At 43.9% G+C, this 23,658-nt stretch overlaps 1 protein-coding gene across 2 annotated transcripts in view; it reads right to left on the bottom strand.

Moving 5' to 3' along the window:
- The window catches only part of bach2b (BTB and CNC homology 1, basic leucine zipper transcription factor 2b), a 78,988-nt gene that overhangs the window by 22,185 nt on the left and 33,145 nt on the right, over nucleotides 1–23,658 (bottom strand). Inside the window, exon 2 of one of the 2 annotated variants that reach the window (XM_071535988.1) lies at nucleotides 3,214–3,468. In XM_071535988.1, coding sequence (XP_071392089.1) covers nucleotides 3,214–3,456 — 243 coding nt within the window. In that variant the 5' untranslated portion in view covers nucleotides 3,457–3,468. Of the gene's footprint in view, nucleotides 1–3,213; nucleotides 3,469–23,658 lie in introns of those variants that run through there. The other variant, XM_071535989.1, reaches the window with a different exon arrangement.

Here is a 23,658-nt window from a genome sequence, read left to right as displayed (position 1 = left end):
CTCAGATTAGCCGGCGTTGGGCAGGTTGAGCGTTTGGTCTGCAAAGGGTGCAGGAACGTCACTCATCAACCCCCTAAACCTCCACAAGCGCATTAGGTTTGCCTGTCTCTGGACTATCTCAAACTCTCTCTGTGCAACAAGCTTAGACCTTTTTTTGTTGTGATAAATCACAGCGAATCGTGTGTGCCAGTGCAGGTGCATACGCCCGCGTGTTTGGAAGTGTGTGTTTTCCATCGGAGATTAAAAATGTGCAGCGTTCCCTGGCCCATGACTAAGGGAAGCGCTGAAAAACAGGAGGTGGTTTGAGGTCTGTGAACCAACCTCTCTGCTGAATCACAGCGCTGGCCTCTCCGGTTTCCCCCGAGTGAAAACCAGAGAGGACAGAAATGGCTACCGGGAATGTCCGTTGCCCTCTGGCGTCCTTCGCCGTCCCATCCAGTGGTCTGGAATCAATCATTCCAGCCAGCCAGAGCATTCCCAAGCTGGGGTTGAAGTGAGACGTGCAAACAAGTGGAGAGAGCAGGAGTTGATCATTGGAACGACTCTATGAATGGTTATTTGATTCCATTTGTTCCACTAAATAATTCACTGATCTAATTTATTCGGTAAATTAGATTTCCGCTGCAATTTAGGAAAAAGATTCCAATGTACAGTAGTGGGTATGGGGATAACCCATGAGCCAGACTCTTGTATAGGAGGACTAAGGCCACATGCTGATTACTAACTAGGTGACAGAAGTCTGCTGTGATCATGGGAGCTGGGATTAAATCACACTGCACATTTACACGCAGTTTCATGATATGGAGGTGAGAGAGAGAGAGAGAGAGAGAGAGAGAGCAGCTGGGAGTGGGTCGTCTCTGTCTGTCACCAGTGTCGTGATGACTGCTCCTCTCCAGCGGAGGGCTCTCTTTGAAACCCCTCTCACTCACTCGCTCATATTTACGGCACGCTGATTCTTATGAATCCCTCTTTGTTCTAAAGCTCACAAGAAATGTGATGCAGAGAAATGCCGCGAGTGTCCGACGCAAACCGAGCGCTCCCCTGCTCCTTCCCCCCTGCCGGCCGGCCGGGGGAACAGCGTCGCTGCAAGGAGACAAAGCAGGATTGTTTTTGTTCCCATGATCTGATGCCCAACAAAGCCTCGATAAAACTGGCTCCCCCCCTCCTTCTGCAAGCCCGCAATCACATTAGATATAGATGATGTCACTCACCCGCGGCGGCCCCGGCTACTCCAGGGGCAGCAAGGTCATCAGAGACGAGTGATGGGGGTGGCGGCGGTGGGGGAGGAGGTCTTTGTTTCATGTTTCATCCACACTGGATGCCCCCCTCCTCTCCCCAGTGGCAGCCAAGGCCCTTCCAATTTGCCCTTTGTTACACATAGGTGGCAGTCTTCAGTAGCTGGAGCCAGACACATTAGTGTCAGTGAAGTGTGCAGACCCAGCAGACCTAAAGGCTGCTGCTCTGAGCTGACACGGACCAGCGGGGGCCGAGCAGACCTGACCCCCCCCCCACCCCCCACCCCCCGTCATCAGATGGAAGACTGTCTTCGGAGTGGCACAGCGCCACAGAGACAGACACACAAGCAGAGATGTGTCAGCACGCTTGAGTCACTGACCGTAAAGCGCAGGGCGACAGGGGACCTTAAAAGTTGACGGGCCACATCAAGGAAATGACATTCCTCGATGATGTGACAGCGACTTGTCTAGACAGTCAGAGAGAGACAGAGAGAGAGGGAGAGAGAGAGAGAGAGAGAGACCTACTACCTGCCAAACAGGGCAGAAGAATGGTATTTAAAGGGGAAATCCACCCTAAATACACATTAACACTGTTAAAAAAACAGCTACTGGCGTTGTACTTTGCATTTCTGGGTCCATTTTGTCGTTATAATAATTATTATCATATAGATAGACTCTATTTCTACATTGTTATGTATCGTTTATATTATCAGGGTGTTACAGAATAGGATTTGGCCATATGCAGTTTCCCTTTGTGTGAGAATAAAGGCAATATTCGTTATATGCTGTTTTTATATTAAACGATACAGCTTTGTGAAATGTTGTCAGATTTAACAGTAACGGACAAAGGGAAGCAGGCTTGGTTGAAACCTCAACAGGAGTAACTTTCTCCCTGCCACATTAAAGAAACAGTCATTGAAAGATGTTACTCTCCACACTCCCTCTCACACCTGAAATGCACAGCAGCTCATGCATTATTCACGCGCAGAACGAAAGTGAATGAAAGGGATTCGGCTTTGAACATTCGGGAGCCGTTCCCCGCAGTCATTCTTTGAGTTAAGGAGAAAAAAAGCCCATAATGCTCATTTTACATAAGACGGTGATGTGAAGATGATTTCGTTTTCAATGAGCGCGGTGACAAAGTCGTTTGACAGGCGTTACTTTATTAATGCGGGCCGGCCCCAGCAAGGAGCCTCAACGCCGCGGCACATGCGGCGTATGCCCCAGTTTTCGCAGCACATGTATGTATGCGTGTGTGAGTACGAGAGTGGGAGTGTGACATCAATACGTCAGAGGGGTAACTTTCATCAAGTCTTCAGCGGAGCAGCTCGGAGGGGGCTGGGTTTAAAGTGACAGTGGGAGCTGAGGTGAGCAGGAGCAAAGTGTTGCTGAACCTGGTAAGGAGAAGCCTGAGATGGCGTTAATCTCACAGCGAAGTGCTACCTGCTGCCGACGGCGGTGGCGAAGGCGGTTGACAGGTGCTAATTGGCAATCACAGCCCTACTGTCTCAATAATGCACTTTCTCGCACCTTTCACTGAGTCTTTATCCTCCAGCGATCAACTTAACAGATCAAATTAAAACACTGTTTTGCTTACATCCTCTCTCACGCAAAAAAAAGAAAACCACATGGCTGCTGATTATTGTTAAAGATTGTGTTAAAGAAAATCACATCACGCTGATGGAAAAGAAAACAAAAATGACTCTAAAAATAATCAAAAAGTCAATAGTGAGCAAAGAGGAAAAGTGATAAAACAACAAGAAAAGGGCAGAGGAAGGTGACATTGTTGGAAACGGTGTGTGGCCCTCGATGTTTCCCCTCCCACCGGACAGGAGGGGGGAGTGGCTAGAAGACCTCTCTCTCTTTTGTATTTTGGGACGTTTTAGTGTTACATTGTCTAAAAAGCTGTTTCAGTGGCATTTCCACCCCACCGAGACCCCAAAATCCCCAGGGAAAACGCTAGCTTTGATGTACATACCTCTTCGGGAAGGCTAACGACCAAGCCATTCTCCGCCTGGCCCACCAGCGCCTGGAGGAAATACTCGCTGCAGGCAGCCAGCACGGCCCTGTGCCCGCGAAACTCCTTGCCCTCCGCCAGGACAGTCACATCGCACAGGATATCCTGCTTCCGCTGGTCGTTGAGGCAGAGGAGGATATTGGTACAATGAACCGTCGACTCATACACATACATGGGGGCTTCAGGCTTCTCATCCACGGACATTCCGCTCACGCCCTGGAAATAGAAGCACAACAGAGGGGGGTCAGCTTACAGCGGAGCCCGGCGAATGCATACCGCAGGGCTGACATCAGCCCCAGTCAGCCCCACCAGCCCCATGATTCAACACATACAAGCCCGACTGGCCGGCTGCCTCGCCTCCTCTCCGCTTCACGTGCTCATTTCCCCTTTCCCCTGTAAAAAAATCAATCCAGTAACTGTGATGTCGTGCACACCCCCGCCGAGTGAAGAGACATATATACACATATACACACGTACGTATACATGCGTCAGAGCACGCACATGTGTACATGTATGAGTGTGTACACGTATGAGAGCTCGCAAGCATTCACCACATTCCCACTCACGCACTTCGGTTGTTGCAGACACGTACGCACACTTGTACATCCTCGCACGTACAAATCGAATCACGTGCAAAAAAAACAACAACATACAATTGCATCACCGACCGAAGACAAGCACTGAAATAAAAGGGGACTCAACTGGGCCCAGTGTGAAGTGTGCTGTGCTTTTGCTCTGGAAAGGAAGTCCACATGTGTTTGTAATCTAAGAGGGACTCACTGTAAAGGTATGCTGAGCTGCTTGGACACACTCAGCAAGAGTAACATCGGCTGAGGCGGGTTGAGAATTTAAGTACAAGAACAGCTTCGTACCCTATGGAAAGCAGAACTGTAATTTTCAGGAATGAAAAAAACGTAAAGATGTAGAATATCAATATCCCATGTTTCACGAGTTAAAATATCCCATTAATTTTTCATGAAAGGCTTATTTCGCTCTAATCTTCTGCACAACTTTGTTTACCTCCCTGTTAGTGAACATTTCTCCTTTGCCCAGAATTAATTAGAAATGATTTTCTTAAATGAACTGTAATCTTGAAAATTGTTGCATGATGATGCGTTTATATTTTTGTTCAGTGTAAATATATAACGAAACGAAACAGCGCTGTGAGTGACCTCTTTTTGCCCCTGCTTTTGTTCCCCCGGCCGGGTGAGTTTTCAGAGTCGCAGGCGTGTTCTCAGTAAGTAACTCCACACTTCCATCAAAACACATACCCAAGAAGAAGCCCGGCTCTGGGAAATAACAGCACGTGCCCGCCACTCTCCTGCCAAACTTTCCATTCTGCTCGGCCTGTGATGACAGACGCAGAGCTATCTTCCCTCAGAGGAGCCAGGGGAGAAAACACCGCACATCACTCACTCAAAGAGCCTTTATATTAGATCTTACTTGATGCCAAAGACATCGCTTGTAGACATCTCTGCTTTACGTCTACTCCCTCCTCTTCATACTGAACACTGGGGATGGTAATAACCTAGAGGCCAGAGAAGTGGGCTTGTGGTCGCTGATTTGAATCCCAGGTGGGAGATTGAGGAAGAAACCGTCTCCCCTTCCCAACTGTCAAAGCATCCTGGAGCATGGCAATTAATTCATAAGTTTGATGGAGTTGCAACAGAAGATGACTGGCTGTCCTGGGCAGTATCATCTTTTAAATCACTTATTAAAACTCACTTTTATACAAAGGTCTTCTCAAAGTTTTATTGATTTATTCTTTTATCTACTCCCTTTACCTGTGTTTTATCTTGGTTTTTATGGTTTTATCGGTTTTAACTATTCATCTCTTTTATTCAATATATTGTTGTTTTTGCTTCGCTTATCCCTTGTTATGTTTTCTTGTACTTTTTATTCTTTTTGTAAAGCACTTTGTAACTTTGTTTAGAAAAGTGCTATATAAATATATTTTGCTACTCTCTATTGTCAACTGATACAACACAATAGTGATTGAATGTATTCACGATTCACAAAAGCTTTTACATTTGCTGTTTTATACACCTGGTGTCTGTTTGGTCTTTCTCAGGAAAAATCCTCCGGTGCACAGTAAGTGATGCGTTTTTACGTTTTCGGCAGAGGCATAAACAGAATAAACAGAAGAAGAACTGGGTAGTTAGCGTGAGCAGCGATAGCCACCATGGCTGAACAGACAGAGAAAAGAGCGCCAACCTACAGAAACTCAACCTTCATCAACAGAAAATCCAAGGAAAAAGACGTCACAGTGTTTGATTGACAGGTAATCTCTGGGAAGTGCAGTGCAGAAACATCACAGCAATGAGCGCTTGCTTAGCCGCAAAGTCGACACCAAAATCCATGACGCTACCACTCCAAGTGTGAAAATGGAGACTGAGGGGCTTCTTCTTCCTTGCAAATGGAAATATATCTTGAAAATAGAAACCCCTCTCCGTGTAAATGGAAATGGACGAGGTGGGAGTGTCAGATCGGTGGTCGCCATGAGAACAGATTGCTGTACAAGTCTTCACCTGCCAGTGCAGGGACTGGGGAGGACATTTCATCCAAGATCCTTTTCCCCAGGTAGGTTGTGCAACTGTAATATCTTGATTCGTCTTGACAATCTACACTACCAGTCAAAAGTTTGGATACACCACATTTCTCTTTATGTTTTACTATTTTCCCCATTTTAGAATAGTAGTAAAAACATCAAAACTATGAAATAATACACATGGAATTATGCAGTGACCAAAAAAGTGTGAAACAAATCAAAACTATCTTATATTTTAGATTCTTTAAAGTAGCCACCCTTTGCCTTGATGGAAAGGCAAAGGCTCTGGAAAGAAATTCATACATAGGCATCAACTTCACTCATTTATATTTGTCTAAGAAAACACATTTCAAGCATTTAAGCAGAAGCCTTTAGATTAAAATGGCTTTAAGATAATGAAAAACATAGTGCATTCAATCAGGTGTGTCCAAACTTTTGACTGGTAGTGTACATTTGAGTGTGCAAAATTTTAGGACCGCCCACACTTTCCATTAAATGGCCTGTCCATTACTGATTTTGCCAATTAAACCCACCTAAACTGTGAGGGGGAAATGTAAATGAAGGGGAGGAGACTCGACGAAGGGGAATTTTTGACGCCTTGAATAAGCTGAGACATGGATTGTGTTAAAGACTCAATATTAGGCCATTCGCACTATTGTTTTGGACACTCTCTATAGGCTCAACTCTTCACCTGTGAAAGACTCAGAGTGTTAGTGAGACTCTCACTGCAGCAGTCATCACTGCAGACCGACTTCAACAGTACACAGTCTGGTGCGGGGGCCGATTTGGAACCGCTCCGCCTGTCCAGACATCTCCAGTGGTTGTCTGAGTGGCCGGTCCAATTGTTGTATAGTTTGCTTATTTCCACCAAACATTTCTCAGTTGGCTTCCTGGGATAATGACCTGTCTTCCAAGAATAATGTTTCCAGATGCGGCTGCAAGGTTCATAGCAATCAAAACATGCTATTTCTACCCTGGAATGTGCATTCGCTTCGCTTGGACTTCAGACGGTTTGTTGCAGTGGAAGGAAAATGCAAGGATGACACAAACACAAGGCACACACAGATACACACACACAGATACACACACACACATCCATGTGCACAGATACAAACACACACACACATGCACGCACACAACTACAAGAACAGACACACACACACACACACACTCAGACAGACAGTCATACAAACAGACACATATGCGGACTCACACACCACAAAATAGCAGGTTACGGCTGCATTCTGATTAGAACTGCTGATGGATGCAGAACCGATTTTTTTCCCATTTTCCAGGGGCAGTTTTCTCTCTCTCTGGCACACTAGCGTTGATGCAGCTAACCTGCTCTGTGACTAACATCCCTGCGTTGATCAAAAGCGCAGTGTGGTGATGATGAGCTGACTGCAGCGCTGCCCACCGGCTCCTCCTGGAGAGAGCCTGCTGATGTGAGGGACGCTGATGGAGACTAATGCGGCTAGAGACCAGTTAGCTCTGCGCTCCCCATTATAGCAATTATAATGCTGTTGTAGCCATGGTGCGCTGCTTAACGCATCTGTGCACAGCCGCCCTCACAGTGCTATAGTACAGTGGCTGAATGCAAAGGAGCTGCAGGTAGCGCCCTATATAAATGCTTTCATTGCATTCACCTATGACTGCGTGGTCTTCATGTCTGAATGGAGGCTCTGGAAGTGTATTGACTCTACCTGCTGCTGACTGTGTAGTAAAATTGCTTCTCCTCGGTCGAATTAATTAACTTACTAGCTCATGGCTTGGCCGCTGTAGCACACCTGCTGGAAGTTCTTAGGGTGGGATCACACTTACAGCTTGTTTTCTTGGTCCATAGTGGAAAAGTTTACTTCGTTGCACTTTTGTATTTGGTTTGTTCAGGTTTACACTGCCCAATTACTTTTTAATAGACTTAAAGACTGTGACTGTGTCTACATTGTTAGTTCTTGCATTTTTTATTTAACCTTTATTTAACGAGGAAGTCCCATTGAGATTAATAACCTCTTTTTCGAGGGAGACCTGGCCAAGATTGGCAGCAGCACAGATAAAAACAAGTAGTTTCACACAGACTGCAGTACTACAATATGGACAGATACAGGAACAGAAGCATAGACTAACAAAGATTTTAAAAGGGGGAAAAAAATCCACTAGACAGCTGAGAAAGCTGTTTTGGGGTGGTTTCCTGTAGTTGATTTGGATGATGTTATCAATCCTAACGAACAGTTATTTGGTGTCATTTGGAGGTCGAAGGGCATTGTTCTCACCTGCCCAAACAAACTGAACTAAAGGAGTTTAAATAAACTGCTCCAAACAATGCTTGGTGTGAACGCACCCTTAGTGTTATATAGCCACACGTCACCATTTACAAGGGGACAGGGGTTTGGATGGAAAAATCAACCAGATGTTTCACAATTATTGAAGGCAATAATCAGTCTGTGGCTTCAACAAGACAAGCAGCAGCTTGTTTGAGTCACCCTTGGCTTGACTTAACTGTATGACGTGGTCTTGGTCTGGAGGCTTTAAGAAGTGGGGGCGAGGGGGGGGCGGGTGACAGCGTCATGATGTGTCTGTAATGTGTGTCTTATCTCTCTGGGTCTCGCCAGAGTAATGTGCAGGGACTGCGGAGAGGGTGGAGGGGAGGAGGGGGGGTGGTGACGGGGGAGAAGGTGGGGGTGGAACTGGGTCGTGATGGAATGAAATGGAAAGGAGGGAGAGTGGGGTTGAGGGAGGGGAGGGGAGGGGAGGGGAGGGGAGGGGAGGGCGACTTCTGGGGCTGAACAAAGCCCTGAGTGCCACACTCATGACAGGAGCGAGGTCACATGGCTCGTATCATAAACAGGGCATCATCCACCATGCAGTAAGCCCCCCCCCCCCCCCCTCTACACATCCTGGGCGCCATGACAACACATTCCTCAGACATGCCTTTCTACACTTTTCCATGTAAATAGATGATCTGCAGCAGCACATAGGTGGGCAAAACAAAGGAATGTGAAACAGTTTCACGTTGCTCACTTCACCATTTCCCTTCAGAGGGAAACTGACGTTGAAAACTATGCAAGGCTTGCTGCTTCCCTCGCGCTTCAGGCAGCTATGTTTTGAAGTCTTATGCAAACACAAAGCATTTTCGTATGCATTTCTCACAACAGACGGGCTCCTTTGATTGGCTGGGAATGCCAGCCTAGCACGCAGAAAAACATTCCCTTCAACTGCAACTGACACAGAATCAGATTCAAAGGCACTCAAGCTCCAGTGGACATTAATCACGATGACAAATCCTGTTGTTCTACTGACTCACTGGTCAGATGACAACTTCAGAGGCAGATCCAGTGAACGGTTTCAAGGCAGTTTCCGCAAGCATTTGCATTCCTACCATCATTCATTAATGCCCTATATCCTGGAAAGCATGGAGGAACAGAGGAGGAAGTGTGGGGGATGCTCAGAATCACCTGGAGGAGAAGGACACACACATTGAAACACTAATAGACACTAGAAACTGGTCCAGAGGCATGTGAGGTGGTGAACTTTCGTGGCTGACCTCCACACAGAGCCAAAGGGTCTAAGGTAAATTCTCTTACAAATCCTGCTGTTTTAACGGTCAGATTGCATTTTCCCAGGCTTTGCCAGCGAGTCGACACAAGGCTTTCCCTCTAGCATTTGCATTCCTAGCGTCATTCATTAATTCCCCCCCCACACACATCAGATAATGCTCTTCATCATTTACTGACAGAGCTGAGCATCAAACAGGGAGACAATGAAGAGCTGTGGAGCAGAATGAGGCCCACGGGGCTTGGCCAACATTTATGAGCACCTGCCACAAGTGATCATTGTTGCAGGAAAGGGTGGAAGTCACCAAGTGGAATATTAAAACATGGCTTTCTATGGAACAAAAAAAAATCAAAATAACTTGTGGTACTGGGATGTTTCTGTCCCAAGGAACATCCAGACAGCGTGGTCGTGAAAAAATAGAAACACACCCTGTGGCTCTTCGTAGTAAACAAGGTTAGCCTCAACTACTGCTGCTGCTACAGTCTAATAACATTATCCGCTGAGCCAGTACAGTCAATGGGAGACAAACATGAACACTGTGTCACTGTGTACAATTAGGGGGGAGGACTCCAACCAGATGACTGTAATTACACCAAGGATGAACATGGTTTTAATTGGAATTATCAAATTAGGCCACAGCAACAAATGCCCTCGGAGTCATACAAGGCGGCAAACGCCAACATACATGGTGATGATGTCAGTCTCACAAAATGTCGCGCAAAATTTAAGCTCCAATATAAAGTTTAGATAAAAATCACATGCAGATACTGCTTCATCTCAACGTTCGCAAGCAACAGGAATGTTTTCAACCACAAAATACATTTAAAACTCAAGTTAAGCTGTAATCAGGCTTTTTAAGTGTAGCTGTCTAAGAATGTGATATGGAAATTGTTCTCTGGATTTTCTTTCTATTGTCATTCTAATGTAGCAATATCCTCATCCCAATATTATCATACTAGAATATGTTTTTTAAACTGCATCTTTAGATTTGACACCAACAGCGATCATTTCCACAGAGTTGCTTCTACTTGCCATAAAGTGGATGAATATGCTATGTGCCAACACTACATTTGAAATTAATGAAACTTTCCTATCGCAGTGTTTGAAAATCGCTTCATTTCACCCTTAAGACGGTAGCGGGATCTTGAAACATATGCATATCTAAATGTACATCGTACAGTAGACGGACCACAGGCAGCCGTTTTAATATTTATCAAAAAGCGGTGCTAATCACACCCAGGACGGCGGTTCTCTGGGACAAACTGCACAGATCATCAGAAACGTGTTAATGGTTCATTACAGAGTATCAGATGGGGATCTCAGAGAAGAGGAATTGATTAAACCGGGATCACTCTATCTGTGGTGTAATAGAAAATGTTAATGAGGATGGACTAAGAACCATGGCCACTAACTCACTTTAAATGTCTCCCTAGCTGTTGTGCAAACACTCTCTGTCTCCCTCCCCCTTTCTTTCTTTTAATTGACACTAGATCTTTAATACTACAAAGGCCAATGGATTTTGGGGGTCTAAGTGAAGGCCAACAAGCTGTCAATTGAAGGCGGTAAATATAATTATAACTACTGCTTCCTTGTCTGATTTTGGAAATCGAACAACACTGGTTTGTACAGAAAATGGGTCTAAGAAAAGTCATGGAGGGACATTTTGAAAGCTGAGATATTTAAATTTTTAAATTCAAAGCAGTCAAATGATAGCAGTTAGGACTTTTTAGTTTTAAAGGAAAATACATATTTTATATTGATATTTTTGACAAAATGGCAAAACATTATTATAGTATTTTAGAATTGTGGTAGACTTGGTCTAGAGAGGATTACAATGCTTGTAATGAATTAAACTATCCAGAAATAAATATTGGCATATATCATCGCTATCACGGGAAAAACCTGAAACAATTTTGGTTATTTTGATGTTTTAACTTCAGTTGAAGGATTACATGCTCATCTATGGGTTGAGAAAATTATCTGGCCTCTGGCTTATGAAACCGTTTCAAAACCCATTGGATAACGTCAAAAATGCATTGTCATCAAGCTTAAAAAAAACAATTTTTCTAAGTTCCTGAAAAATTGACATTTTAGAGATACCAGGGTTTCACTCGACAGTGACAAAATATTAGATTTTCTTCTCCAAATGTTGGTATCAGGTGCAAAAACCATGCTGGTCAGGCTCTAACAAATATTTAAATTCATAAATCCAACTGTCAGCATAAACATTTCCTCCAGCCTGCCGACATGTAAACTAGCAACTACATGACGAATGAGTTGTGCAGGAGAAGAGAAGCCGTCCTCAGTAAGAGGAAGGAAGGCTGACTTAACAGCGCACTGCAAAAAAAGCAACAACAACAAAAAACAAAAACTGTTTCACTTAACAAGTAATTGAATAATGCATTCACTGTTAAAATCTGATGTGGCTTGAAAGAAATCTGCCACTGGTGTCACTTGAAGTTTCTTGACACATCTGACACCTTGAAAAAATAATAAACTGACGTATTTCACAGCATTTGCATGAAAAAAAATAAATGTTAACTTGCATGAAACCAAGCAACATTACGTCAACGCTTAGGTAAATTCCTTTGCTTGTTTTAATGAAAAGATATGATTGGAACACAAGATTAATAAAGCTGCTGTTACATGAAAATTTTTTTTGCAGTATGGGGCTTTCCATTCTGACCACAGAGAGTTCAGTAACATCAATGGCAGAGAGACTCCTATACTCTCCAAGCGGCTGATAAGGTAAGCAGACTTTCATGAGGTCACCGGGTTGCTGATATTGATCCTGAGATAATAAATGCAAGACTGAGACATGCCACTGATCCTCGCCGGGCTCTGCTGACTTCTTCTGAGAAAAGTGCAAGCACAGCGAGACGAATTCATCGCCACATTTGATCACACCGCCAATAATGTTTCAATAACATTTCATGTGAAATTACTTCAAAATCACTGAAGGCTCTCTCCTGAAATACAAGATCAACACACAGCATATCTGCACCACTTAAACATCAATTCCACTGTCATGAAAATAATGCATTACATCACCATTATACATGACTATTTCAAGTTCATTTAAATCATGACTTTCCAACAAAAGACTATTTTATGACTGTAAGTAGTGATGCAAAAACACTGGATCCTAGTCTTTCATAGTGAGTGTTTGCAAGATGTGGCAGGCAGACTAAACCACAAAGATGGATGGGGATGTAAGTTCAAGGTAAAACCTGACATGGAAGACACCGAGTCAAATCAGGCTACAGCGGGAGTCATTACGCTCAAGTCCATCTACGAAAGGATGGAGTGGCTTTCGCCCCCGATGGAAATCAATACTGTCTCCCTGCGTTTCGATCGCTGGTCTTGAGCATAAACAACATCGCATCAATTTCTGACCGACAGAAGGCCGACCAGACCTGAGATATTCATACACACGATTCCGCCGGGCTCCAGGAATGTGTCACGGTCCTGATTAAAACGTGTGACCTGGACAGGGACAGAAGAACCTGCTGTAGAGTCTGATCTGCGTGTCCTGAGCAAAACCCTGGGGTCTGGTACGGTCTGGCGATTTGGGATACAAACGCCCGGGCTGGAATGAGTCCCACGGGTGCTGTGGAGCTGCGGACCGGCCCGTAGCGCTCCTGCTGCTGACAGTGATGAATGGGACCGATTGAGAGACTGAGCTCTCGTCCGCACAGCCCAGAGAGCACTTTAGACTCCCGCTCAAACTGCATCCGCATATCAGCAATCCCACTAATTAACACCGGAGCTACTTCATCTCTTAGCGATGGAAAGGCGCGGGCCATAACCTTAACCATGTGGATCAATACTCAAACCACCACTGAGATCCACCTTTTAAGAGAAACAATTAGCGAGAAGCACAGTTTGTATGGAAACCATCAAAGACAGCCGGATTATATACTAAGAAACTCATTATCGGTGCAGCCGCCATCTCTATTACAAATGCATTAAGGCTTATATATCTTGGACGGGAAAATGTCAAGTCAAGGAAGGTGAAAAGCTTGTTAAATCCACCAAATCAGCGCCTCACTTGATCAACATAAGGAGCAAAAAATCTAAAATGCAGGATGTCTGAACAGGTAATATCTCAAGAAGAGGCTTTACCCAGTTGGCCAGATATTTCTTAGAGTTTTGAACACTTTGTGGAAATTAAATTTGGATCTTGGTTCGTGTGGATGTCCTCCATCCATACCTATCAATGATTTCTCACTTTTCTCAAGCAACACGGAGAAGCGATTTTATCTTTATTTTTAGAGTTATTTTGCGGACTAATCCTTCTTGAAATACCCCCTCTTACCAAAAACAAGAGAAAGCAAGAAAAAAGCACCAACTAGCTCCGTGGTTAGCAGAGCAACGACTTCAACTCTCACTAAAGCATGGCTAGTCATGCTTTTGGGGAATTATTATCAGATTGTTTAGCGTAAACTACCTGTTGCGTAACACCGTAGCATACTTTACTTTTCTTTACCAAACAAATTCTATGCCTTCTAGACGAAGCCTTAGAAAGAGTAAAAAAAAGTTAGTCGCTATCTTACATTGGCATTACCTCAAAATGGCATCAGAATAGATCCAGTCATCTTGTTAGTCCAGTCTTTACTGTAGTAACTTTCTAATGTCTCTCACTGTATGTTACCGAGAGCATCTGAGCCTATCAGCGTCTGTGGGTGGGTGAGTATGACTGAGCAAGTGAGGTGTGTATGAGCGTGTGTGTGTGTGTCGGTTGTGTATGTGTTTGTGTGACAGCATGCCAGGGTATTTTTGGGCCCTGCCTGCTTAAATGCAGCTTGCATGAATCATGACTTCCCACATAGTAGGTCAGTGAGCAGGGTGAGTCATATTGCTGTCTTATATGGTAACACACTGCACATGTGATAGAAACACTAGGTTATCTATAGACTGGGCTTGCTGTTTCAAATGTCTGAGGCAGGGCTGCACTGTCTGAGCTCTGTCTCGCACTTCAGACTCTATTTTGTCAGTAATTTGTCTTTTTGCTTCGTCTCGTCTTGGATATTTTTTTTGTTTAATCTGATTTCCATTGCAGTTTTTGAACAGTCTGCGCAACATTTTGGTGTGGTTTCAAACGGAGTCACAACTTATTCTGATCATCTTGACTCAAACCCATTTCGGTTTTAGTCATGACGCAGCTTCAGCTTGAGTGTAAACACCACAATCGCAGACCATACATTACTGCACAACATGCACATAGGTTGTCACGGAGGAAGGATGACATAGCACAGGCCTACGTTTGACATTTTAACACAACTGAAAAAAGAAAAAAACAGATGCTTTGTGCATTTCTTACCTTAAGCTTGACATTCGTATTGACAATGACAAGGCACACCTGCACACACAAGCAAATTTATTTTCAATCTTCAACTGCTTTTGTAAACCTCTTCCTGTGTGATTGACTGAATCAACAAGGAAACAAGTTTGTTGTTTAGCTGCAGAGACCTCGATTATAGGCGGCAACCACAGAAAACCGACTCTCGATAGAAGTGAAACACCCAAAACCATCACTGCCAAAAGGGGACTGTGGCCTTTGAGGAATTGGATTTAGATATCTGGAGGTTTTTTTTCAGCAGCGCCACCAGAGCCGGAGAAACAGCAGATCTTGTGCTAATTAGGCCAGTGATTGGCAGGCCAAGGGGCTGCTAGGATGAGTGTGCCCAAGACCGGATTATGTGCTGCATTATTAATGGGGCCCAGTGGAAGCTGCTGGAAGGGTGGGGGCAGGGTGGAGGAGGAACCGCGAGGGTGGAAGCCGTTATTCAAAACAATAACATAAATTCGCTGCATAAACAGTACGAAAAAATCAATGGTAATTTTCTGACAAAAAAGATCAAGCTTCTAACGACTCATGGAAAAAAGGCAAATGGAAAGTCTCCCCACAGGAAAGAGTTGACACTGAGGCATCGCCCACGTCAAACCTTCAAAAGCCACGTCTGTATGTATATGTGTGTGTGTGTGTGTAGGCGTGTGTGTGCAACGCTGAGAGATAGCATGTGTGTGTGTTTGTGTCTGTGGTACAAGTCTGTTGATATGGCAGAAAAGCAGTTTTTCACACATCACTCTTGCATGTGCGACATCTCGAGCTGTAAGAATACATACGAGTGCCCTCGCTGTTGCAGCAACATGCATTAACGTGCAAACCGGAGCAATGTTCTAAATATCCAGCCGAGATCAAAGGGCTGCGGAGCGAGGCTGTGAGAAAAGATGAAAGACACCATCTACTAATATGACTGATTGTAATGCACCCTTGACAAGTACAAAGAAACGTGCAACACCTCTGAGAAATCAGGGCTCGAGCTGGACGTCATGGTGACGCCTTTTTACATCTCACACCAAGCTGATGAATATTCCTGCCATTTATGTGTGTATATACGGTCATCACGCCTCGTTCGACGGTTCCGGCAGCGGGAAAAACCGCACGCCAGACCAGAGAGCCGATGGTTCCTCCCGAATCGTCTTTCAACCATTCATAAAACACAGGCGAGCTTACTCCTCTCATTCATCGACGCACTTTGCAGTTCTCGTTTTCGCCGACCACAAAGTCAACAATTGTGACTATTCATACAGCTCTCATTCATATGTTTGACATTGGCACCAGTATTTCCTCTTCTAACTAAAAACACCCAGGCCGGTTCAAAATCTAATTTAGGGAACATGTGTCACTCGACTGATGAGGCTCTCGGAGGCCCAGACGATAAGGGAAATGTTTCCGTGTGTCCGAAGTTGTCAGAGTGCTGCTATCTTGCTGACTTGCGCCTCGCTGGCTCGACTACTCTAAGGTAATTGGACAGGTCACATAAATATATGTCATTCAGGGAGAGCATGTCTAGGGATGCACTGAACACCCGCTGCTGTCAGTTTATTCCGGCGTAGCCCTGGGAGGAGGGGAGGTTGCAACACGTTCACACATTCCAACACACCAAGCGTCCCGGGCTGAGCTAAGCTTGCTCACATTACCCAGCCAGAGAATGGCCATAGCAGGTTAGATGACCCACTGGCAGCGGCACTGACAGAGTGTGAGAGAGCTAATTTGGGAGCTGATGTGAGGGTGAAAATATATGTACACACACAAATGTGTGTGTGAAGGGGGAGGGGACTGGACTGCGTTGGTGTACTACAGAGATACACTGACAATTACAGAGAGGAGTACAGCTGCATCCATGTTGCAACATTAACGGAAATCTGGCAAATCAATAGTCAAATCAATGAATCCAACACAGTGTCACAAAATTTTGTGAAATGAGCACAAACACTGAAATGCAGATTACATGTTGTGGACACAAATTATGTGAAGATTACGCTCTTCCACCATGAAAGGATTATTATGTGACAAGAGTACAGATTGGACCAGGTATTTTCACATGTTCGTCACATAAAAGGTTAGCTAATGGTTAAGGTTAGGCAGCTAAAACAATTTGGTTAAAGTTATATAGAGTATAGTTTTCATCGTGGTTAAATAAGGAAAACTTTTGCTGACAATGAAAACTTCACTCAAAGTAGAAAACTTCTTCGTGAGTTGGGAATTGAACCCAGGTGTTGAAAGTAAATGCTCGGGCGCTTCCACCACCCCGACCTCCACACCCTTACTTTCCACCACACTACTTTAACATCGCACTACTCCCTGTTTCTAGATGTGTCTCCCTCATGCAATGCTTTCGTAGTGGGGGAACGTATTTCTCTCACTTTCTGAACGTATTTGCATCTTTAGACATCATGCTCATTTCACAGAATTTCGTGAGACGAGGCTGTCTGAATCATATGCCAGAGGTCCGAGAGTATGGTTTGCATATCTTCAACCAGAGAGGGGGGGGAATAAACAGTGAATAAACAGCATTCTGTCATGAATTAATGCAATTCAAGCACGACGCTGTGTACTCAAACTTTTCAGAATATAGACACAATTCACAATATGGATCACTGTGGGGGAACTCGTCACTCAGGTCAGCCACCCCGGGTCCTTCCAGTCCTGTCAGGCCCACATAGTCAGGTCAGAGATAAAACTGCGTCAACACAAGCCTTAAAGTGTCTGAAATAAAGAGCAAGGGCACACACTGAAAGGTTATGGTTTCAAGTCTGCGCAGATGTGACACAGTGCGGTTAGTGGCTTAGGGCGGCACTCTTGATGAGTCAAACCGAGAAGAGAAAGCCATGCTTATTGATTAGGCCCCTTTGCACGCCAAAGCAACACAAGGCACAGTGGAAATATTCATGGGGAACCGCATTACGAATAATTAGCAAGGTTAAAGTAATGTCAGTGTCAGTGTCGGAAAATTGCTTGAGTAAGTATTGTTTTGTAACTCCGACACCACAGAAAAGCTATCACCATTTGTTTATTTTTTCTTGCTGATATCATGCTTGAGATATGGAGAGATACGGACAAATAGGATGCCTTCTTACTATCAATGATATGTGGTGCCACAGGCTGAACGTAAATGCGATTAGCACGCATGCATAGGTGTGCACCGATCAATCGGACACCAATCATAATTGGCTGATAAAGGTTCTAAACAGGTCATCGGTGATTAGTCGATCACTGTATCACTGTTTCAACTACCTGATAAAAAAAAGGTTTCAATTGCCGGATCAGGAAAGCGGTCGACCGTATGCCGAATAAAGTTTGAGCCAATTTGCAGGAGTCAGCAGAACATTTGACACTTGATTTCTGACATTGCGTTTTGGATTTCACAGCCTATGATCACAGATTAGAACCAGTACGATGTATTGGAAGGAAGGCAGAGCCCTCGGTCATCAAGCACACACTAACACGTAATTACTGTGTTTGGATAAAACCTGTGATTTATTTCCACATGGATAGGAGAGCTATGTCATGAACAATCTGTTAAACACAGTGCCTTGGTGGAATGTGTGTTTGCTGTACATGATCTGCCGTTATTAGTAGAAAGTTTGGGTGAAATGCATAATTTCAATGACCGATGCGATCTGTGATTGGAGGAATCGTCCCCGGAAAACCTCATTGGTGCATCTCTACACATACACACAGAAAAACACATAAAATTACAACACACAGAGGAAATACACTGAGAGCATGAATACCCAAAGCCTTCCCTCTCTGCTGTATTTCAAAACAGCCATTGTGTCGGCTTGTGCGGCTAAAGAAGCAGGCCACTGGTCAAATAACTCTGTTACAGTCTTGGCTCCTGAGAGATCAATATTTATCTCTAGGGCTATTGATTTCTTCTTGATTAAAACACTGAATCTTAACAAGTTCAAGGAGAGAGTGCACTGAGTGCAGGCCAGGTCTTTAGACGAGTAACGGCAGTGGAAAACTGAGCCAATACCGATACACCAATACTATAAACTATGTGTACAGTACAGGACAGATACTGATGTATAGGTGGGTGACATTTTTCTGAGCAATGTGTGTGTGTGTGTGTGTGTGTGGTGGCAGGGAATGATTTTTCCATCATGGCTGGAAATGACTAATCCAATAATCAGTTGAAAGCACCATATCTATAGGCAACACACAGCAAGTTAGAGGCCTGGAAAATTTGTTTTCACATATTGATCTTGTGCGCTTGTGATGTGATTTTTTTTTTCCCCTCACACTGGAAAAAGGAGCTTCGAATAAAGGAAATTCTCCTGGCAATGAATAAAACACAAACAGTGAAGATATTACTTCTTTATTTGTTAAATGCCTAATCTTTAATATACAGCATAAATAGTGTATATTAATATGGAGTATAAATACTGTATATTAAAGCCTGTGAAAGCATCTGAAAATATTCATTCATTTATCATTCACTATCTTTTCAATGACTCTGCAGCTCAGTGAATGCAGATAAGCCAGTGACTTCCCATTCATTACTGTCATTATGGCTGATAACAGGATTCCTTATAACTAAATGCTCCTACATTCATATCTATATCTATATCTATCCATCTCCTTATCAAGACATACTGTATACACAAACATACATCAAAGGAGAATATCTTGCTATGACATCAGCCATTTATTTTTCAACTGTTACATGGCCTTTCCTGCACATGAATTTCCCTTTCAAAGCAAACGTGAAAAAGCGAGAGTGAGGGAATTTTTTAAGCACTGTTTTATTCACTTATTCAGCCATAGGGGAATTAATCTTACTCATATGCAAATCGTGTATTTTATGTGTGGCAGACTGGTGGCGGCTAGTGGAGGTTAAGAATTTAAACCAATTTCCCCATCAGTCAGGGTGAAAGTCAGAGGCAGTTGTTTCTTCTCCTTCTTCTGTTGCACTGCACTTCCCAGAGATCACTTGACAATCAGTGACATGTCTTCTTCTTTGGATGTTATGTTGATTAAGGCGCTCTTTTCTTTGTCTGTTGAGCCATGGTGGCTATCACTGCTGATGCTAACTACCCAGTTCTTCTTCTGTTTATTCCAAATAAACTGGTGTTGCTGCTGCCAAAACACATCGCTTCTTTCTTTCTTTTTCCCAGGAAAGACCTACCAGACACCAGGTGTTTAGAACAGCAGATGTAAAAGCTTTCATAAACTGGGTATAGGTTGAATCACTGCTGTGTTATATCAACTGAGAGAGTAGCAAAATAGGCATTTATTTATATGAAAATGTTGCGGGTTATTACTTTCGATTCTTCAAACAGGTAGCAGAAATGCCTGCTGCAGTGGCATGCTTCTCAAAGGTCACTCTCTCCTTTTCAGCTCTCACTCTGTTTGAAGTCAAGTGCAGAGCAAACATTACAATGACTGATGGAGCAGGCCGGCCTTCCTCCTGGATCAGCCCCAAGGAACCTCTGGGGAAAAAACGCAGACGCAAGCTGTTGCTATTTGCAGACGAGAGACAGCGTTGGCTGAAATGACACGTTGGATGATGGTCTGCGGAGGACATTTGCTTTTCTAGTGGCACACAGTTCTTGGAAGGCATGATTGATGCACATTTCTGGTTGAGCCATGCTCATGCATCCTAAGCGTTTTAGCCATGTCTGTGGCCGTACAGCTGCCACACAGTGGACACAGCCTGCGAGAAGGCCACTCTTTAAGCTCCAAACAGGGCTAAATGGCCCTTCTTTATCCTGCCGCTGTTTCCTGACCGAGGTCAACCTCTTGCACACCACAAATTACTCCCTGAAACGCAGGCAGACAGGGCCGCAGAGAAATTGCCATTTGTTTGTTTATGGTTTAGGCTGTGCACTAAGTCCCCCATCGTAAGAGGCTATTTTTAGCTGACTAATCCTTCAATGGATTTATAATGGCCCAGACTTCACAGATGAAAAAAACTGAACATAAAAAAGGTTCATGTTAAAGTATACTGGGTTTTTGTCTGATCTGTCATTATTTGTGTTACTTAAATATCCTCCATCAAAAAGACCCCTGGGTGCCTGCCCTCCACCATACAGCTTTTATGAACAATGTTATATATACATACTCTGTCAGCCTTATTATCGAACATGAGACCACTTCTGGGACGGCTACCACGATGATTATGTGTGATGAATCAGAACTAGGAGGGGGATTTCAGCAGCAAGTGTAAAAAACAACAGGTTTTTCATGGAGAGCCTCTGATTAATTTCTTTCATAACTGCTGTAGTTGTCCCCCAGACCCTGGACATTCTGCTCCACTAAACATTAATGGTGCAGCTAATCTGCTGTCTCTCTATTGGGGCGGGGGGATAAAGATGACCACACACAGACTACATGCACTCCCTCCTCAGGCTTTTATTAGGAACAAACTGTTCTAATCGTCTTCCTCCCTCCACGCATGAATCTATCAAGCCTTTGGTCTGAAGACATTAACATAATGTGGCTCTGCCCGACCTCCTAAAGCCCTTAAAGCATAACTCATGCCATTTTTGACCTGGACCCTATTCTCTCATTATGTTCCATCAAGCTGATTGATTCTGACCAAAATCTTCTCAGTTGCTTCACTATAGAGCAACTTATGTCTTGCTTGCCTGAGTGCGTCTCTCTAACACTGTCCTAACGGGCCAATGGACACTTCAAAAATCAACCCCAAAAGCATGTCTTTTTCAACATATTGACACTCACTCTGTAATGAGACATGACCTGACAACTTTCACTATTTATTTTGAACTACTTGACACAGCAAAACATGAAGAAAGGCAGCTGCAGCTGGCTGGCAAAGAGTAAACAAGGAAATGCTGAAGCAGTAGCCAAGGTAGCATCGAAACCGTATGAGAAAGTCCTGACTTGAGATAATTTAAAATTACATCTTTATACCAACATGTCTCAGTACAGAGTGAGCAATCAATGTGTTGAAAAAGACATGCTTTAGGTGCTTTTATGGTTCATTTTTGAAGTGTCCACTGGCCCTTTAGGACTGTACTGGAGAACTGCTCAAACAATTTTGGTCAGAATCTATTGGTATGATGGAAAAAGATGGGAAAATAGAGTCCAGGTGGAAAATGGCTGGAGTTATGCTTTAACATGAGGTGAAACTAGATTTGATCTGGATCTGTACTACACCAACAATAAATGCCAAGTCCTAGTAGGTAAACAAGCAGACATGTGGCCTGCAGCAGAAGAACAGGCAGTAGGGAAAAAAGATCTTCTCCTGAAGCAGAGCCTATCTACACTCTCCACACTACAACCAGATAAGAGCACGCGTTCGGAAATGACACGAGAGCAGGTGATTTATTTGCTCCGGGGTTGATGAATGGGTCCTGTTCCACGTGTCAGGAGCAGGTAGCCAGCCTGAGCCAGCTGTACTCTCTGCTCTCTGTCCATGCTGAAGCCCCGCTGATGCCCCAGTTCCCTCTGCATGGTTCAGTCAGCCCCGGCTCTCTGTGCTCAATACGTTCTGTACTCAGATCTAATGTAAAGCCGGTCATCGATCGGCAGCTTATATGGGCTCGATAACTTGCTCCGTGACTGGCGGTGGACACACATGCCTCAGCTGCCAGCAGTCTAATATTTAACCCCTATGTGGACAATGTATTTTTTTCTAAATCCAATCACAACAGCAGCATTGATCTTCACATTTATACGACTGATCCATGAGAATCCTGTGCCTGAAAAATAGGCCTACATAGTGTTGTCACGATACCAGAATTTTGACGTTTACTATCTAAAAATTCGGATTATTTACTACTATGATATCAGGGCAAACAGGAAAAATCATCAAGCAATATGTCACCACACTTTTTTGATTTGTGGGTTTTGATATGTCGGATTGGGTGTTTGTTTTTGTCGGCTCTGTAAGCGAAACAGTTCCATATTTGACTCCTGGCACCAGTTTGGTCAACCAGTTTTAGGTGGACTGGGATTCAGTTCAAGACGTGGTGGACTGGCGGTGACTTGGTTGCCATATTTTATGTTGTTTGACTTGGTTGAATTTTGCGCTGTTTTTGCTATATTTTGTGGTGTTTGACTCGGTTGAATTTTGCGCTGTTGTTGCCATATTTTCTGCTGTTTGACTTGGTTGAATTTTGCGCTGTTGTTGCCATATTTTCTGCTGTTTGACTTGGTTGAATTTTGTGCTGACTGCTGCAGTTCACTGTCAAGAACCAGACTGCGGCCCTGTCTATTCCAATCCTCTTCGTTTTCTACTTCTTCTTTTAACTGTTCCAATCTGCATGTTTACGCCCTCGGGAGGTAACGCTGAAATGCGTTTTCAACTTGCAGAACACATTTGGTTAAAGTATTGAATGTTTATAAAATTCCACATCAAATTCAGTCTTTTTCTGTCTTTCTTCAGTCTTTTTCTTCAGTCTTGATATTTCGGTTATTGTCACAACTCCATATACCTAAACCGCGTTGTGTGACAGTATCTCAACAGCTGCTCACAAGCTTCGGCATGAGCACAGTACACTAGTGTGGCTCAGCAGTGCCTTTGGCCCTCTCCCTCTCTGTCTCTCGCCTCATTTGGTGAACTTTTCTCACCTCTGCAGCACAGAGAACTTGTAAAAAAGCCCAGCCCACCTGTCAGGGCACTAGCCAAGAATGAGTCATGGTACATTCATCAAGTCTCCACAGACTGAAGGTTATTTGAGGCAAAGGGCTGACATCAACCACACTGCTGCGATTTCACCTCAGAACTCATATCTTCACAAAAAAATTCATCATGTCCCCCCTCTCTCTCCCCTGAATCGAATTCCCTTCTGCCACATCTTCTCCTCTACTCGCTATGAAAACACTTCTTTTTTCCTTTACTTTTTAGTCCTCTTTGCTTGCCATGTTGGTGATGTAGGAATTCAAGCTTATCCTACAATCACAGTCATTCTAAGCCACTCCGTTTAAGAGCGTCATGTAAATGTAAATGACTGAATATGATTCGATGGTATCTTGGATGAGATGA

The sequence above is a fragment of the Centroberyx affinis genome, unplaced genomic scaffold (genome assembly GCF_046629955.1).
Source record: "Centroberyx affinis isolate AG114_WGS23_722 - 3 ecotype Tasmania unplaced genomic scaffold, CSIRO-AGI_Caff_v1 ptg002806l_1, whole genome shotgun sequence".
Lineage (NCBI taxonomy): Eukaryota > Metazoa > Chordata > Actinopteri > Beryciformes > Berycidae > Centroberyx > Centroberyx affinis.
Note: the sequence above shows the minus strand (reverse complement) of the source record. Positions and strands in the feature narration are given on the sequence as shown.